At 43.2% G+C, this 19,074-nt stretch overlaps 1 protein-coding gene across 1 annotated transcript in view; it reads left to right on the forward strand.

Annotated features, from left to right (window-relative positions):
• The window catches only part of POLA2 (DNA polymerase alpha 2, accessory subunit), a 288,530-nt gene that overhangs the window by 25,979 nt on the left and 243,477 nt on the right, over window positions 1–19,074 (forward strand). The window contains exon 2 of the mRNA XM_086938034.1: window positions 6,852–6,973. Coding sequence (XP_086794160.1) covers window positions 6,852–6,973 — 122 coding nt within the window. The remainder of the gene's footprint in view (window positions 1–6,851; window positions 6,974–19,074) is intronic.

Here is a 19,074-nt window from a genome sequence, read left to right on the forward strand (position 1 = left end):
CTTGCTCATTGCACCATCAGGATTCAAGCAAACCGGGCCGAAGACGGCTGTAATGCCAGAAACCGGTCCCCGGGAGCTTGTTTTCTTCCCAGTGTAAGAATTGGCTTTTGTAGTTTGGTTTGCCCTGTTCCCATCATGCACTGGGACAGGAACAGACTAATTTGCATACAGCCAGGTTCTGAAACTGGGATGGTGCAGTGAGCTAAAAAACGGTGTTGGATCTAGCCCTGATCTCTTGACTGGGTGAGAGCTTTCTGCTTAATTCAGAGACTCTGTCCCTCACCACCCCTTGTTGTAAATATTTATGTCCACCCTAAGCGTGGAAGGGTATTCTCAGATGTGAGACCCTTGCTCATTGCACCATCAGGATTCAAGCAAACCGGGCCGAAGACGGTTGTAATGCCAGAAACCGGTCCCCGGGAGCTTGTTTCCTTCCCAGTGTAAGAATTGGCTTTTGTAGTTTGGTTTGCCCTGTTCCCATCATGCACTGGGACAGGAACAGACTAATTTGCATACAGCCAGGTTCTGAAACTGGGATGGTGCAGTGAGCTAAAAAACGGTGTTGGATCTAGCCCTGATCTCTTGACTGGGTGAGAGCTTTCTGCTTAATTCAGAGACTCTGTCCCTCACCACCCCTTGTTGTAAATATCCTCTTCAGATCAGGCAGTTGTTTGATGTTTAGTTGTTTGATGTTCATACACTGTAATTATTAGGATGTGTAAGTTGAAAGAAATCTATATCTATTCATACTATGTTAACACTACATCTCCTAGGTTTGTAGATTGTGAGGTAGAAATACTTCTGCAATATGGAGGCACCATGGCATATATAATATTTAATAGTGTGATTCATTGTTTGTTCTGGAAAGCATTGAGTTAGGGCTCTTTAAGAACTCTAATTTGGAGACTGCATCATCACTTCCTGCGGGAGTCATTACCTTCAACAAAGACAGTCTGTTCTACAAGCATAGAAGGTACTTTTGTAAGCGAGCAGCTTTAAGCTGTTTTCAGAACACCGACAGTGGGGTCAAAATCCCACCTCTGCGTAAGAACTGTAAGAGTGGGACCCAAACTATCCCACTTAGTATGCCTGCACAGTCACCAGTCTGAGAGAGTGACCACCATTGCAACTGTGATGTTGCAACCTCCCGGCAGAAGCGGGCTGACTGTGCCTCAAGCTGAGACCAGTAACAGTGGATGGCTCCTTGTGTTTTGGCAGTGGTACTGCTGGGCTTGTACTGGTGCTGTGATGGATCTGCTGCATTCCTGGTCTGCAACTAGGAAAAAGAGTAGCTGCTGCTTCTGTTAACCGCGTGTAGGACTGCTTGCACGGCTGTTGTCTGCAGGCCCCGTGGTCAAGTTTCCTGAGCACCCGATACTTCCAGTAAACCAACCAAGTGAACTCGAACCAAACTGAATGTGTATTTTTCTATTTTATGCATTGAAGTCCAGAGAGAACCTTTTAGCAGGGGGACAAAATGTAACTGATTTTCGGGGCGCCAAACCAAGAAGGCTGCTCCCATTATAGCATGTTTGACATACTCTCACCTCCGCCTCAATTTGACCTAATCATATTATTTGATTGTAATCCTGTAGCATCCATAGTACCCTGTGCCTGATTGACCTTGCTTTATGTATTCTTATGTTTTGATGTAATAAAAGTCCTTCTCTTTTTTTCTGTAAAGAAAAGCATTTAGCATGTATTGTCTCTATTGTATAGGTGATTGAATTCTTAGTCTCTATCCACCACATTATCTTCCTGAGAAACTTACTACTGCTCTTCCCTGCTACCCTAGACACAAGTATGTAAAGGGAGTACTTGCCATCCACTTTTCACTCTCATAGTAGGTCAGGCCCCAGGACATTAGTGGTAAAGAGCCCCTAACCACTATTGTTAAGGCACAGTAGACCTTGCAGAGTGGGACTGTTATGCACAGATGTGGGTCCCGTGCTCTCCATGCCACTGGAATCAAGCTATCTTTGCTGAAGAGGGGTAAAACCCCGAAACCGGTCCATCAGTGTCAGCTTTATGCTGATGTAGAAACAGATTTGTGCTTTAAAGTGCCCACTTTGGATGGTCACCCCCCACGTTTTTCATCTAGATGCTGTGGTAATTGATCTGAAAGTGTGCTGAGCCCTGCTAACCAGGCGGCCACAGCACCAGTGCTCCATCCCTTTAACTGTAAAAAAAATTAAGAAATGTTACACCTAGGCCCTAGTATGTGGTACCAGTGGTACCCAGAGCAGGAATGGTCACATGGGCTGCAGCACTTATTATGCCACTCTGAGTGACCAGAGGGAAACGAAAGCCTGCAGGTCTGCCATGTCAGTGCACACACCATGTGTGACAGGGTCACCTTACTGCATTTAATGTATGTCAGTCACCCCTAAGGCAGGCCTCCTATAGCCAAGTAGGCAGTGTGCATTATATCATATGTGTGGATATATATGTGCAAACATATATTGCCCTGTGGTAGCATTTTAAAGCTAATTCTACCGCAAGTGATCAACCCTCTTTAGGATAACATAGGCTGGACACTGCACATCCCCAGATGAGTAGCTCCATTATAAAACGTTGGGTTTTCTTCGTGTTTGATGTCACTGTGCTTTTTGACCTTTGATACGATGGTTGTGTCAAGGTTTATTCAGCATTTACCTAGGTGGCACTTTAGACAGTGCCCAACAAGCTAAACCAGTGTTCTCGTACCTTGGCGGGCATTTTCGTGGGTTTTGCCGCCAAGACAGAGCTCTGACCTCAGGCTGGGGAGTGTGTGGCGCTCCCAGAGGTCCGAAGCAAAGACCTATGTGTGCATGAGATAACACCTAAATCTTCACAGGATGGCTAGTGAATGGAGACATCACAGCTGTGAGCATCGAAGACTTCGCCGCCGCTGCTGGCAAAGCTGGCTTTATGCTGATGGAGCCGCAGCTTTAGCATTTACCTTCAAGACCACTTCTTCAAATCTTGAAGAAAGATAAGTGTTTAAACTTTATAACAAGTTCTTGAAAGTACCTATGTTGTTGTCTTTTAATCTTAAGAAAAGGTGATACTTTCATGTACAAAGCATGCAGAGAAACGCAAATCCTTTCTATGTGGAGAGTTGTTTTTTATTTGCATTGACCCTAATTATTTGGTACGCCATCTGAGTATAAGGGCCACAATAAATGTGATAAGTGGGCTTATAAAGTTAATTAAAAAATGAATCTGCTTTCATTTCAAACTTGATGACATACTGGGTGGATTTCTTGATAAAATAGTCTTTCAGCAGACCTTGTAGTGCCATTAGACTGTGGGTTGTGTGTGAAAACAAAAGTAAGAGTCATTTCTCACTGCCACATTGGATATGGGTCCATTGGACATGGGGCCATAATATGTTGCATATATATAAGGCTAAATTATGTCCATCCTTCTAGGGCTCTGCAAGCTCGGGTAAGTACAACCCATTCCACAATGGACTCTGAGGATAGCAAGGGTGAGCAGTCACAGACTTCTTGAGGAGGTGATGTGGGAGGCAAGAATTCAGAACTCAACAGTCAACCAACAGACCGAATAATATCCAGGCCCGAGCTTATCTCTTGGTGTGGAGTGGGGTGTTAAGGGTTCTGTCCAGGGAACACTGTAAAGCAAATTTCACAAATTTGAGGGCACACTTCGGGAGTGGTGGATGCTGTCTGGGGATAACCTGTACTAAGGGACTAAAAGAGCCCTAATGCCACAGCATTCCCTCCATGACTTCCTAACATGGTACACTCCCCAAAGTCTATCACAGTTACTGTAAACTTTCCTTAACAAGACTAGCAATCCTATCCTGATTCCTGGAAGTCATCCATGCTGTCACCAAACACAGACCCCATAAACAATTTAAAGGCAGGATGTCAAGGTCTACTCCAAACCATGTATCTGCCATTGTACTGTGCAAGTAATGCCGTGTTCAAGCTGAACTTCCTTTTCTGTTCACGACAGCTGGAACTTGAAGTTGCAGATCTCATGCGACTTTCTGCCAAATGTCAGACCCTCTTCAGGGTGTTGAGAGGGGCACAGGTCAAATTGGAGCTACTGGGCCAACACTCTGCTGGTTAAACTTGTATGCCACTTTTGTCCTGGGGTCCTTTATATAATGGCTCTGCAAAGTGGGAAATTGCAATCCTTTGCAACCTTGAATCGTGAGGACAAGCAGTCACAGGCATCTTAGGGAGGCGGAGTGGAAAGACCTCAGTAATCAGCTGTCACACAAGCAACACAATAATATAATGTCCAGCCCAAGTGCTTATCTTTTAGAAAAATAAAGTACTTTTAATCTCACTGTCATTCTTAGCCGGAGCCTATGAGTCTCAAACACGAGGGTCAAGGGCAAAGTTTCAGGCTGCCACAACAGAACTCTGGGTTGGATGCAGGCACCTTTTTGGTCCAGGTCAAACATTTACCTTCACACTTAGAAACGTAGCTGTTATATTTTTTTACTCGTCACTGGTCAGGTCGATAGAGTCCTCTGTAGCTTGAGTCTAGCTTTGGGTTCAACTTCAACGGACAGGAAAAGTCCAGCAGTTCGATGAAGAGCCTTGGTTGCCACGGCATTCGAGCCTGCCTTCAAACAAAGTAGCAATATTCTTTGAGCCTCGGACTCTATGTCCACAAAATGATATTTTTACTTTATTCTCAAACGTTGCAGTTCCAGGAGGAGGAGGAGGAGGAGTACACTTTAGCACCAGCCAAGGGTGCAGGACCTGGTAGGCACCTCTTGGAGACTTGGACTTGATCTTATGAGCTACACCTGCAGAGTTCTGGGAAAGTCCATTGCAACTGGACAACTGGGCATTGTGTAGAAGCAGGTTTTCTTTAGCTTTTGTGTCACTGAAGCTAAACAAGAGGCTAGCCAGCTAGGTCTTGGAATCCACTCACTGGTCCTTAGCACAAGTGGGAGCAGTGCTTGGGGTCTCTTGACACGGATTCAATGGCAGGATCAGCCCTGCTTTTTCTGAAGTCCTGTCTTGGTTTAGCAGGTGCAGTCTTTCTTGATGCAGCCTCTCTTTTTGAGGGTCACAGATTCAGCAGGTGCAGTCCTTCTTCTGTTCTCTCTGAGACCAGCCGTGGTAACTCTGGACAAAATCTGCAACCTGGGCACACTCAAGTGAGAGCTTTATGCACCTGACTGTTGCCATCCTTTCTAAAGCAATAATCAGGGACGCACAAAAGGTCAGGCCTGACCTAAGAACTTACTCATCTTGGACAACGATAAAGTGGCACTGCTCCTGAAGAAGTAATCAGCAGCCCTTTGTTAACAAAGTCTTCACACAGTTTCTAAAGGTAGCCCTGTATCAAAGCTCCTCCCTTCAGTGTCTGGGTCACCACCCTCCAATCAAAGGAATGCAGGAAATAAACTTCCATCCTCTGGAAAATCCATCTCCTCCCATCTTGTGCCATGCTAAAATAAGGGCATCAAAAATGGCTCTCAGTGGCTTTAGTACTTCGACTTACCCACACACAGTCTTACTACCACACATGCATCACGGCTGTGTGTCCCTACACAGATTAGACCTATACATGATGCTCAAAGCGCTGGGTCTCCCCTAACAGAAGACATTACTCAACAGTGCACAGCAGCCAGCACTCTCATTGATACAGATAAAAATGTGTGGTCATACCGCACCTTATTAACATGGTACACATCTACTGCAGTATTACATGATGAACCCAGAATAGGAACTGTTGTTCACTGTTCGGGCACACCTGGTGTTCTCCTGCAGGTAACAGGACATGTCCCAGATCTCAGATTGTCCGCGCACAGTTACACTTGCCAGGAGCCAGGGGCAAAATAAAGTCAGGATACCAGGATCACCTTCAGTTGGGCACTCGGGCTTGGGAACATTCCTATTTACTATGCAGCGGACATTTCTGTCCCAACTGATGATCAAAGGTTTTCCAAGAGCACCAAGAAAATAGAATGTTCAGAAAAGGTGGTATGCTTGTGTCCTTGGTGCTGGTGTGTGGAAAACTAGCGGGCCTAGTCCATGATGACTATTTAGGCATTACCTTTACGCAGAGGGGACTTTAGGTAAAGGTATTTTTGGATTGCCATGTATGCTGAGAAGGGTATAGAGCATAGTATAGTGATGAGCAAATGTTGATAAGAACACTTCTTCTTACACTTCAGTAGTTACACTACCACCTTCCAAAGGGTACACATTTCGACACTGGGTCTACTAGTGTTGATGATGATGATGCCCCATGGTTACATCCCAAACACAGTTGAATCTGTGGATTTGCCTTTGTTCTTTTGCAGTGTTGGAGCCGTGTTCTCTCTTGTCTCTTCACTTTTACAGCGTTGGTGTTGAGTTGCAATTGCTTTAGTACCTTATTGCAGAAATGCTTTCCCCTTGTGCCTTAATTTTTGCTTTTTTAGTGCTGTGCTATCCCCATGATTAAATTTCGCTAAAATGTGATCCCTCGACTTCCAGTTGTGTAATACAGGAACAGTACAGCAACAATCTGATTCTTTTTTTATGCTATGTTGTGACTGTCTAGTTCACTAGAGGTTCGTTGTGTAATACCTTGAATCTTTTTCTTGTGGTACTCAAGCTTAGCTGTGCAATGTATCTCTACTTGCTGTTGCAAAGCCATCATAACCAGCTTTTATCTTCCTCTCACCGTGGACCGGTGTTGTGCTCATCTAATATTAATTCTCTGCAGTGTTTAATCTGTGCTGCCTCATTTCTCATTTTGTTGCTGCTCTGGATTTGTGATTTCTCCATTTTTGGTAACCGTTCAGCTGTAACCTGTATTTTACGCTGTGTTGACTACTTGTCTTTTCACTCGTATTGTGCTGATAACGTATTATTTTTGTGACCTTGCAGTGCTTGAACTTTGTGTGGCGCACAGACTTAAAGAAGAAGAGCTTGTCAACCAATGGGTTGCCCTTACCACCAGAAAACATTTGCCCCTCACTGTGGACAGCTTGAACATTCTTGAACATGAAGTAAGGATGTCAGTTTTCATCACAGAAAAGTAATTCCTGCTCGATGGCGTCATTGTACCACGTAATTGTGTGCATTCATAGTAATGGGGTCACCATTTAAGGGGAGGGTGGGGCATTTGCTTTAGCTATATTCATGTCAATGTGGGTTAGAGCTGCCAGAGTAACATAACGCATGTTATAACTGTACAACCACTGGTCTGTCAAACAGTACAGCAAAGACCTTTGCACATGTGGCTCCATATGATCCTTACCAGAGGTGAATATTCTTTGCAGATTTTTGTTTACCTTTTTCAGATTGTGATTGCCCCATTTCTCTATTTGCATGACATTGCTTTGTGGTTGATGGAGACTGTAGTTGTGATAGGTTTACGGTGAAGATGATTTCTGTTTTGGTGTAGTAATAAAAGTTTAGATGAAATATTAGTGTTTGAGGTGCATTTAAAGTTGGGCTAAATGTTGTGTGTCGCACAGCTAGGTGGATCCAATAAATACACTGTTGCATAATAATACCCCAGCACTCAAAAAGTTATATCCCTGTCTCATGCATAGACCTTTAGCCATTAACTACACAGATACATACACCGATTGTCTGAGTTTAAAATTGCCTGTATCAGCCCTGTGCTCAATTGTCGAGTGGTTTAGCCTAAATTGAAAATGCTTTTCTATGAAAGCAATCATCGGCCCCTCAGAGCTCTGGGCCCTGGTGCACTGTACCTGCTGCACCAATGGTAGCTATGCCCCTGTCTGAAGTTGAAAATCCTCATGAATCTGCAAAAAGTATCCCAAGCAGTGAAGCTTAGCCTTGGTTGACACCAATAGGACTGGTTATAAGTGAAAGTGCCTTGTCAGCATAACTAAGAGTCAAGCAGGTGTGTGGTTCTGAGGGACACAAACGGGAGACACAAGACAATGTGTGGTATAGAGCAAAGACACGGAGTAGTGCAGTAGATCGAGATTAGGGAACAAAGTAAATCAGAAGGTTCCACGCACTTCAGTTAGTAACTTTAGGAATTCTGAAACTAAATCCAGCAAGACAAAATGATATATTATGCATTTGGCCTTCAATTCAGAGTAGTTTCCTCAAACTACTTGCCCAGCACTAATCCCTAGAGATGGGCGAACCACCGAAAGCTTGAGTTGTTCGAGCCTGAAGCCTGGCTCTGCATCAGCTCTAGGTTCTGTTGGAACCTCGAGCCCATACCAAGCTGAACTTTCATGTGGGTCTGCTTGCCTCCTTTCCCTGCTGCCTCGATGTGGCGTTTTGACCAGAGCAATCAACTTTGGATCTCGGGAATCATATTTGAGTATTGGTGTCTGTTTAAAATCATGTGATTCTGGGCAAATCACTTAATCGCCCCAATGCAATAAACAACGAATAGTGACCTTGTGTAATGTAACTGGTGACATGTAAAGCTCTCCAATACATGTGGGTTGAGTTTGCACTATATCAAAACTGCAGAAGAGTACACAACAAGGTAAAAACAAACCCCTAACATAAGGAAAGACAAAGATATACCCATTTGCTGACTGATTTGTGCAAAGTGACACCAGAAAATCGGGTTAAATTGTGCTTCCCCGCTTAAATTGTGTTAAACGTATGGAAATATTTTATTGCAGCAAAGCTCTTTTTTCTTCAGTATCGCATATGAAAGCACTTTCAAATATGGGAGTTCAGAATACTAGTTGTACAAAAACCTACTGTGTTTTATTTAGTAGACAATAATGTTTCTCTATAACAATCTGGCCCATGTACTGGGTTTACATGATAATTGACTCACTTGCCTCTCAGTTCACTAACAGTTCATGTTTTAAAACTATCTATATATATAAAAACGAAAGTATGTCTGTTTATCCTTTATGCATTACTACACCATTCATCCGATCGCCATGAAACTTAGGGAAGTTGTTGAGTACACTCCCGCGAAGGTTTCTGGCAACAAAAAAAAAAGAAACATTTGTTAAATATCGGCCCCCCAGGGCACTCATAATCTTTCCAATGCTGAACGTTAACAGTTTACGGTGCGACTCGCATTTGCAATGACCATCAACAAAGCACAAGGACAATCGCTGCAAGTGTGTGGACTAGATTTGGAGAATCCGTGCTTCTCACATGGACAACTGTATGTGGCCAGCTCACGCGTCGGAAAAACGTCTGATTTATTCGTGTACGCACCAGACGGAAAAACAAAAAATACCGTGTATCCACAAGCACTCGAATAAATAAACAGAATTAAAACAACACTTTAAAATGTTTTCCATATTAAAATGAATACGTTTCAATAAAAATGACACAATGTAAATTAAATGTTATCATTAAGTATGGGCCAAAAATTCGTTCCGCTCGCGGAATTTGCGGATTTTCTGCAATTTTGTGATCCGCGAATCTTGCTAAATTGCGGAGAAATCCGAGAGCGAGAACCTTTTTTTCCAGGAAGCACTTACAGGGTTACAGCAGGTGCCCAAGTTGAAGCTATTTTCTTTGTAACCATTTACAAAATGGTTACAAAGAAATTAACTTCAACTTGGGCACCTGCTGTAACGCTGTAAGTGCTTCCTGAGCGGCGCCTCGTTTCCTACTTGCAACTATTCTCTGACCCTCGAAGCAGGGTCAGAGAATAGTTACAAGTATGGCACGAGGATCCTTTCACAAAAATTAAATCTCAACAGGAAGCACTTACAGATAAATAAAGCAGGTGCCCGAGTTGAAGCTCAAATTCAGTAACGTTTTAATCAGCCCAAAACATTAGGTCAAGGTTGGGCAAATGTGCTTTAACCCCATCCCTGCCATCGGAAATTAGCTGTAATACTCAAGGTAGTTCCTGTGGCCAGGAGGCTGCTTTCTCCTCACCTGCTGCCCTGCTTGCTCTCTGACCCTTTATACACAAGGCATGTGCACACGCATAGAAGCCCCTCACCACACACTAGCAGTATCAAACGTTTTTCCCGCCCTTTCCCAACTACGATGGACAGCTCACTCAAGGGACCTCGGCGCCTTTTGGCGCGGTGGCAAAGTTACAGGCACACATGGTCAGTGGGGACAAATCTTCTGGCCCTTTACGCAGCTGAAGTGTAGGAAAAGCACTTAACATTTACACAACGAGGTAGCACTTACTGATTTGCCAGTACTCCGGTTGAGTAGAGGTATTGCACAAAAAGGTGGCATCTTCGTGGATAACTATTGAGGGCAGGATTCATTCTGGCACGAGGCTCCTGTCACAAAAATTAAACCTCAACAGGAAGCACTAACAGATATAGCTGGTGCCCGAGTTGAAGTTCAAATTCAGTAACATTAGTAATCAGCCCAAATTAGTGAGCACGGTCAAGGCTGGGCAAGTGTGCTTTAACCCCATATCTGCCGTCGAAAATTAGCTGTAATACTCGAGGGAGGTCTTTGCATCCATGAGTTTCTCGAGCGCGATCCCCTTGTAGTTCTTGTAGCCAGGAGGCTGCTTTCTCCTCACCTGCTGCCCTGCTCGCTCTCTGACCCTTTACACAAGAGGCATGTGCACACGCATAGAAGCCCCGCACCACACACTAGCAGTATCAAATGTTTTTCCTGCCCTTTCCCAACTATGATGGACCTCTCACTCAAGGGACCTCGGCGCCTTTTGGTGCGGTGGCAAAGTTACAGGCACACATGGTCACTTGGGACAAATCATCTGGCCATTTACGCAGCTGTAGTGTAGGAAAAGCACTATACATTTACCTAACGAGGTAGCACTTACTGATTACCCAGTAGAAAGTACTCCCGTTAAGTATGGTGCAAATCGCAAAAAAATCTGTGATTTCGCGGGAAAATCTGTGGATTTTTTTTGCGGTTTCGCAGGAATTCGCGGACCCGCAGATCCGCCAAATTCGCCCATACTTAGTTATCATAACAAGTTTCCTTAAATTTCATTTTTTCTGAGATCGCAGCAACGCGCGACGGGTAAGCTAGTCACTTATAATAAAGAATGTCTCAGTGCATTGCTGGCGTATTAATGGCAGAGCTTCCAAAATGTTAAAGAAATAAACTTTCGCATTTTTTATAGAGAGGTTTTCATATTTTACGTGATGTTTGTAATATGATTTACGAATCAAACATTTTTAGGTCTCGGCTCTTGCATGGGCTCAAAGAACCGCGCTAGGGGTTCTCCCTGTTAATTTGCTGGCTTGCCTATCTCTACTAATCCCCACTGCAGAAATGTTAAGTCTGCAAATGTTTACATTGTTTCTATCGTTTTCAAGTGCCTAGTTACGAATTTCTGAATCCGCCTTTCCAGTAAAACGAATTTCTACGTACCACTTTTCTTTCATGTTTGTTGCCTCAGTGTACAGTCTATTGAATATACGTAGTCCTCTAGGATTTCAAAACCAAGCACCCACTCAGAGTATGAAAACAATTTTTTGCGCAGTATCCAAACACTCAAAAGAACGACAGTACTTACCATTTCTACAAAAATATGAAGGAAACTTGTTTGTGAATATGCAATGGACGAAGCCCTAATTGCTTTCAGAATCATTTCATAATACGTAACTGAAAGCAGAGACCAAGCAAAAAATGCCGATGCCACACGGTTACCCATAAAATTAAAAGGCAGCCTACTTGGGTCTCAACTGTCCTCCTCTGGATCTCATTGCTCGCACAAGTGAATCCAGCATAACGCAAAAGCCTGCATGAGTTTGAAAACATTCCTTTTAATGAGGACTTTTCACCATTGACACCGTCGAGATACCCCACTTTCTCCATAGGAGTGAAGCGCTGTGCTCCGAATACAAACTATCCATCTGCAAAGGAAAAGGTATAGGATGCATTGGAGCCCCCTGTCTCTTTTAGCCCTCATCTCAAAAGAGAGGTTTAGGGAGACAGTCTGCAGTCCTATGAGCACCGTCCCTTTGACAATACAAATAAATTAAATATATGTCAGTATGCTTATATCCCAACATTAAATTGAGATTAACCTAAAAACAGCTAACATATTGGTGCCAAAACGGACGCGGCAATTGAGGGTTTGGATAAAGTGTTCTTATCTTTCAGAGACAGTCGCATGATATACTACAGTTTAGACGCATAGTGTCTGGGACATTGGCACTCAGAATGTAGGCGTTCTAATTCTGCATTTCTTTCAACAGTCACTGGGGGTGGGAAGTTTGGGGCTGCTGGCTGCCTCCGCCATGTGGGATGCACCAGATGCCAGCTCCCTTCCATCAGGGTGTCAGTGCTCCCCGTGTGATAATGGGATGGGTGAGACGGGGCACTCATGTCTTCGAGAAACTGAATCAGTCATCACTTGCCCAAACCCTTGGAGTGATCCTGAGTTTTTCAGTAATTTGATGGTTTTATAGATTGTTTTTTGAGAAAGTCAGAGCTTGCTGCATTCTGCCGCTTGTGTCTTACACCAGATTCTCCTGCCAGGAAAGACCACTTAAGTAAAAACAAGGAAGGAATGGACACCCTAGTCACTGTACCTGCAGCCCCTGGTTTTGTATAAAAGCCATCCTTTTTCAATCATGCCCGGAGACAGACTTTCCATTGCTGTGTGATATGCCATTATACCCTTCTTTGCAGCATGAAATATTTGCACTTTTAAGAACATTGTGTGCCGCTAGTTCTTGTTGGAAAGTCTAACAAGGACCCAGAGGTTCATCCGTTATGGTGCCCTGCACCCCATTTGCACAAATTAGAGAACTGACTAAAAACTCAGCAGTTGTTTGCTGCTCCCCGTGGCTGTGTTTTTTAGGTCTCGGCTAAACGCGCAGAAGCCCGTTCTCGCCGAGAACTTATTGTTAGCGTGTGTGCTTCCCAGGAGACACTCCTGGCTGCGCGCATCGCCTTGGAGGCGATTTGAAACGCGCACGCGCTCGCTGTGGGCAGCTGCTGTCGTGCATTCACACAGACACACACCAGCGCCCATGCACGCACTTGCTCATACAGTGCCATGCTTCAAGGAAGTAAAAATAATGTGGACAGAACGAATAAAAAGAAGTTCAACATGAATGCTAAAGCTGTGATGGGCACTGAAAATCGAAAAGCTTAAATCAGATGTGTGCAATAATAACGTACCGAAAAAACCCTGAAAAATAACATGTGCATGAAAGCCAAAAAATGAAAAGCAAGTGTTTACCTGTAGATGCAGTCTGTGCGAAGCATTAATACAAATGTTTACATGCTGGCTTATGTGTTTAATCAAACGGAGATGAGAGGATAAAAGCTCAGTGGTAGTGCAATTAGTGAAACAAAACATGGTGCTGTGCTATATATATCCTCCTAGATCCAACACAGTCTTACATCGTAGGTGCCAAGAAATATATGAGAGTACCTACATACTGCATCCGGCTGTGAAGGGCATTTACACTACGGTAGGGAGAATGCTCTAAAATGAATTATAACGTAGTGCTCTTGCATACAAAATGTGGTGCTCTACAGCAGATGAAGTGAAGCAAAACAGAAATAAGGGATGGGCTGTGTAGGATACGATACACTCACAAACGGCACACAGCCTACAAACATAGTAAACAGCTTTACTGCGGTGCCACAGTGCAGTCCAATACCGGCACAAGGAAAGTAATCCATCGAAAGGTCCACGTACCTAAAAGGGATAGAAGCAGCTGCTCATGGCATGTCAGAAAATCGCCATTATGGTGGGATGCGATTTAAATTGTCACACTTGTGCATGGAAGGACGACTGGTCGAAGAGCGTGTGCGATAGGTCTAAATGGGCACCATGATACAGTGGTGCAGAAAGCTCAAAGAGTTTCATTAAAATAGCAATTAGTTGAATGATTCCTCTTTCCTTTAGACTTACATTAGAGATCCTGAGTGCTCCCCCCCTTCCCCCCCTCGCACACAAACACACACACAAGGTCGCCAGAATTAAATTTATTAAAGACACTATGGCCAGGCACTTTGATTACAGGATCGCGCTGTGTTTTTTTTTTTAAACAATGCTACGTACACGGGCTTTGCTTGGCGCGGCGTAGCTCTCAAAAAGTTATACGAAGTGTGAGGCTCTGAACAAGTGTACACGCTGTCTACGCGTCCCTGTCTGCAGATGTTCAGACTATTTGGGGGGCATAATGCTTCTCTTACCTGGGAAATGTTACCAACGGGCAGCGTAATCATTCACGGACCGTTCGTTTGCCCGGGCCGCGATACGCATTTAGTCCGCCTGCCTCCTTTTCCGGTCCGGACGACGCCCCGCTCCCGTCACATGCGATATTGCCTGACTTCCGGTGCGTGCGCCAATGGAGACACAACACTGCAGAAAGGTGTGTTTTAAAGGAAGTTCATGAAAAAATATTATAATCGACGCGCTTTGCAGAGTGTGAGTGGTGAGTGCGCAGAGTGGTGAGTGCGCAGAGTGGTGAGTGCGCAGAGTGGTGAGTGCGCAGAGTGGTGAGTGCGCAGAGTGGTGAGTGCGCAGAGTGGTGAGTGCGCAGAGTGGTGAGTGCGCAGAATGCAGAGTAGGGAGTGCAGAGTAGTGAGTGCAGAATGCAGAGTAGGGAGTGCAGAGTAGTGAGTGCAGAATGCAGAGTAGGGAGTGCAGAGTAGTGAGTGCAGAATGCAGAGTAGGGAGTGCAGAGTAGTGAGTGCAGAATGCAGATTAGTGAGTGCAGAGTAGTGAGTGGTGTGTGCTGTTATTTATGATTTAAGGAAAAAAAAGATATGTCATGAGCAATGCCAATAGCTCTACTTTTAATGATGCCGAGACCATTGCATTGAAAATGCTTGTTTAGAAATATGTTCATGACTACACTAATATTTCCACGATTGGATACTTGCGGACGTTTTTTTTTTTTGCTCTGGCACTGGAGGCATTATCAAGTGTTGGGGGTCAGGCATTTCAAAAGCAAAAAGTCTGACGTTTTTCTTGGCCGAGTCAGCAGCACAGGCAGCGAAACCAGGTAGCTCAACCTAAATTGGGCTCAGTAGGGAAATAGAATTAAATGCTCTCAATATCTTGGGCACATTTAGAATTTGTATACCGAGTTGCAAATATTTTACTAGGATAACAGTGAGACATTGTTTGAACACACAACTATTGCCAATGCATGCAAGTGCTGTTATCTACATAGGTATGTGCCAGGACTTCAAAAAGGAGGAGGAAAAGTTAATTTGCAGAGCTACATAAATAACATGTGATCCCAAACATGCTTGAGCACAAAGAAAAAAGTACTGCCATGAAGGGCAGAGGAAAAGTTCAAATGGAGTACTTGGTCCTCTGATAAGAAAACACACAAAAAGAAAGACTAACACAACAGGAAATAGCATGCTGCAACCAACAGAAAGCAAGAAGAACAGAGTTACAAGCATAAGAACAAATGAAAAGTAAGGGCGTGCTATAAGCCACAGTTAAGATTTTTGTTTTAATCACAAAAGATTTCACGGGCACATTGCAAGTAATGTGCTGGAAAACCCTAAAAAAGGTCTGGGTGGTTAAGATCTGACTTGGAAATTAACTCTTAGTTTCTTATAAATTCTGGCTATTGATTGTCAAACTAAAGGTTCTGGTGTTTTCAGCATGGACAAAATGAAGAGGCATTAACCTTGCTACGGCTTGGAAAGAGGATTCCATTTTCAGAAAGCAAATGTTAAATCCAGAGATAAATTTAGAGTGTGAAGTCTAGTTTCAGCATGGAACCATGCAATATGGAGGGCAGCGAGAGGCTCAGATCCCTATACAGTTGACAGGTCCCCAGACGGTAGACAGTTTGATTTTGGGCCTGGGCAGGAGAAGCTCTATGTTCACTTTGTATCGAAAAGGTGAACATATGTGATGTATATAAACAAAATGACAAAGTATTTTTCTGAGGGTTCCAGTTCTGGACCAGAGAATTTTTTTTATTTCATATATACAAAAGGAAAGATGGAGTTTGGATTGAGCAGGTGTAGCTTACCTACCACGTCCAGCTGAGTATGCAGTGTTACAAAAAGTAAGAGGCTTCTGTTTCCAAGCTTGGAACTGGTGTGCTTGTGATGAATATAACATTCAAGTTTTATCTCTTCCACTACACTCTTTAAAAATGAAGTAAAAGCTATCCTCATGGCTAAATACACTTTAACTATTATCTCGAACTCTGTTAATACTCTGCACCGATCTATACTACATGTTTGACCCCTTTGATTATTTGTATTAGTTGTCTTATTACTCACATGATTGGCTTTGCAGCCACCTATTTGTACTGGTTGATCTATTGATTTATCTGTCTGACTATGCTCCCTCATGTACCCCTTCTATGTAAAGCGCTCTGATATCTGCAAAGATATTGTCCGCGCTATATAAAACTTTCAAAATAAAAATAAAAATAATTTGTTTTTCATTATTCCTACATATTAAAATGGAAGTAAATTGATCTGTTTCTAATGTGCGATCGCTGCATGAAAACAACATTACGTCAGTAACCTATGTCATGATCAGCTTTGCAATACTACGGTTTAATTCTTGAGAAAAAATTGCAAACATTCCTGAGAATATAATCAAAAACACCCTTGGTCTCCAGGCGCAGCTGGAAAATCACGCAAAGATCCTATCCGTGACATTTGACGCAAAGATTAAGGCTTTGCTCTTTTAATGCTTTCCATCCTTTGAAGGGAAGAGTGCTCAAATAGGAAATCATTTAGAATGTAGCTTGTTACATTTGCATTCATTTGTGAAGTCTTGTGTTTTAAATATGTCTAAACTGTGGGGTTCCATAGATGTCTAAGAAAGTGGAATATGCCATCATTTCCTCTCATAGCCGTTTACGAAGCGGATCCGACAACCGATTGCCAAAGTTATTGGAATTTCCCCAGAAATACAGAAATTTGATCCTGAGAAAACTTGAGAAGAAATGGATACACTCGAATGACAACAGTGCTACATAATGCATACAAATACTAAGATTGCAATCTGTGAAGTAGTCAAGAACAATCCCCCACCCCAAAAAAATGTGAAAGTAGGCGTCACACTAGTAAATCATTATGAACCTCTTAAATTGCTATAGTGTCCTCTTCATAGCCCGCCTCCAATTGACTGTTCATAGTACTTCAGATCATTTTTTCAACATGTGCCGTCAATAGGCATTCTAGCATTGTGGAAGGCACGGAGTGTGGCGTCAATTTATGTTGCCAGTGTGGATTGAACATCGAAAGTATGTGCCACTTACTTAGTCTGTGGGATGCCTCGAAGCACCCCAGAGATGGCTTATTGAAAGGCCTCTTTAGAGAAAGATATCTGAAATAGAGGCGATAAGGTAAACTTGTGCTTAGCAGGGGAAAACAACATTTATGAATAATGCATTGCACTACTGGAAACCTAGCTCATCAGTAAACTAATAAGCTGCGGGTTTACAAAAAATTAGCTCATTAGTAAACATAACTTGGTTAACACTGCGGAATTGTAATTTTTTACCCAGTTTTAATTACCATGTTCATTTTTGTATCTGTTAATTAGGTTAGGAGGTTATGCTTAAGTAAAAGTGTTTAGCAGGATAAAACCAATAACATTTGCAGTTGTTTTATAACGGTCACGTTTATCGTCCATGCTTATTGAAATTTACCTAAATGCATGAGGGCTTGAAAAAGGTATAGGATAATTCCTGTGAGCGGTGATAACATTTTTTATTTCTACTTTTTGATTAGCATCTACCTCTTAATTTTAAAAGTTATATTATTTTAACTATTTGTTAGATTCATTTGCACCTGACAACTAGTTAATGGACTTCTTTTTTTAATAAAATGTGAATTTTGATAATGTGATCTGTGTTTCTCTTTTACTTTTCTCTTTTAAATTGTATCACATATTATAATTGCGTTTATCTGTGGTACAGCCTAATTGGCACATTACCAAATTGCTAATAAATGTACTTACTTAGTATTACAATATTTAGTGTGTCGCTTTTATAAAGTAATCACCCTGCACTGTGGACTTACATGACACACACTTCGTGGAATTGCCTAAAGTATAAAAGTTGATTTTGTACTTGTATGTATTGTACACTTGTATAGCGCAAGCTGTCACCCAAAGGGTATCCTGGCGCTTTGACTCCACTAAACCAGGTACGCAGTCACCACATTATACTGTTCTAGGAAAAGGTAGGCCTTCAAACCTTTTTTAAAAGATGGAAAATCCCTCAAACTCCGCAGAGAAAGGGGGAGGGAGTTCCAGAGTTTGGCGGCTGAGTATCTAAAGGAACGGCCACCCATTCGCAATCTCCGAACTCTCGGGACTATCGCCAAACATTCCGAGGAAGAGCGTAACTGTCTTGCTGAGCGGTACCACGAAAAAAGTTTCTGTAGCAAGACAGGTCCTTGGTCATGCAGTGCCTTAAAGGCCAGGCAAGATGCTTTAAAACAAATTTGTTGCTGAACAGGTAGCCAATGAAGGTCTTTTAGCGCCAGGGAAGAAGAAGCTGCTCGTGGCCTAGATAAAGCAAGCTTCGCTGCCATGTTTTGAATGCGCTGCAGCCTACTAATCAGGGTGCTAGGTGCTGCCAAAAGTAAAGCGTTACAATAATCAATCCTACTCAGGATAATACCACGCACCACCTCTGGCCTAGCCTGCACTGGAAGCATGGGGTGAATTTTACGCAGTGGGCGTAATAACAGCATACAAGTGGAAATGGTCTTGTTAACAAAGCCATCCATCTGCAGATTGGGCCTAAACATGACTCCCAAATTACGAGCTGAATCCGCCGCCACCACTGAGCCCATAGAGGACGATGGCCAAAAATCAGCCGGTAGAGGGCGCGGGGTGCAATCAGATGTACAATACCTCAGTCTTTGAGCCATTAAACTGGAGAGAACTGGTTCTCAACCAATCAGTCGTAGCAGACATGCATTGCTGAAAAGTCTCCTTAGACACAGCGTCTTCTCCTTCAAGGGAGAAGATGAGCTGTGTCGTCAGCGTAATTGATCACTGAGATGCCGAAGGACTTAATTAGACTAATCAGAGGGCGAAGATACAAATTAAATAAGATGGGGCTAATCGCTGACCCCTGGGGTACACCTTGCCCTACTCTCTTGATCCCTGATCTAAAAGGAGGCAAGGCCACCACCTGCTGTCTATTCTGGAGATAAGAAATTAGCCAGTCCAGTGCCAATCCCGCTACCCCGATCTCCTCCAGCCGACTGACAAGGATGG

Source organism: Lissotriton vulgaris, chromosome 9 (genome assembly GCF_964263255.1).
Source record: "Lissotriton vulgaris chromosome 9, aLisVul1.2, whole genome shotgun sequence".
Classification (NCBI taxonomy): Eukaryota; Metazoa; Chordata; class Amphibia; order Caudata; family Salamandridae; genus Lissotriton; species Lissotriton vulgaris.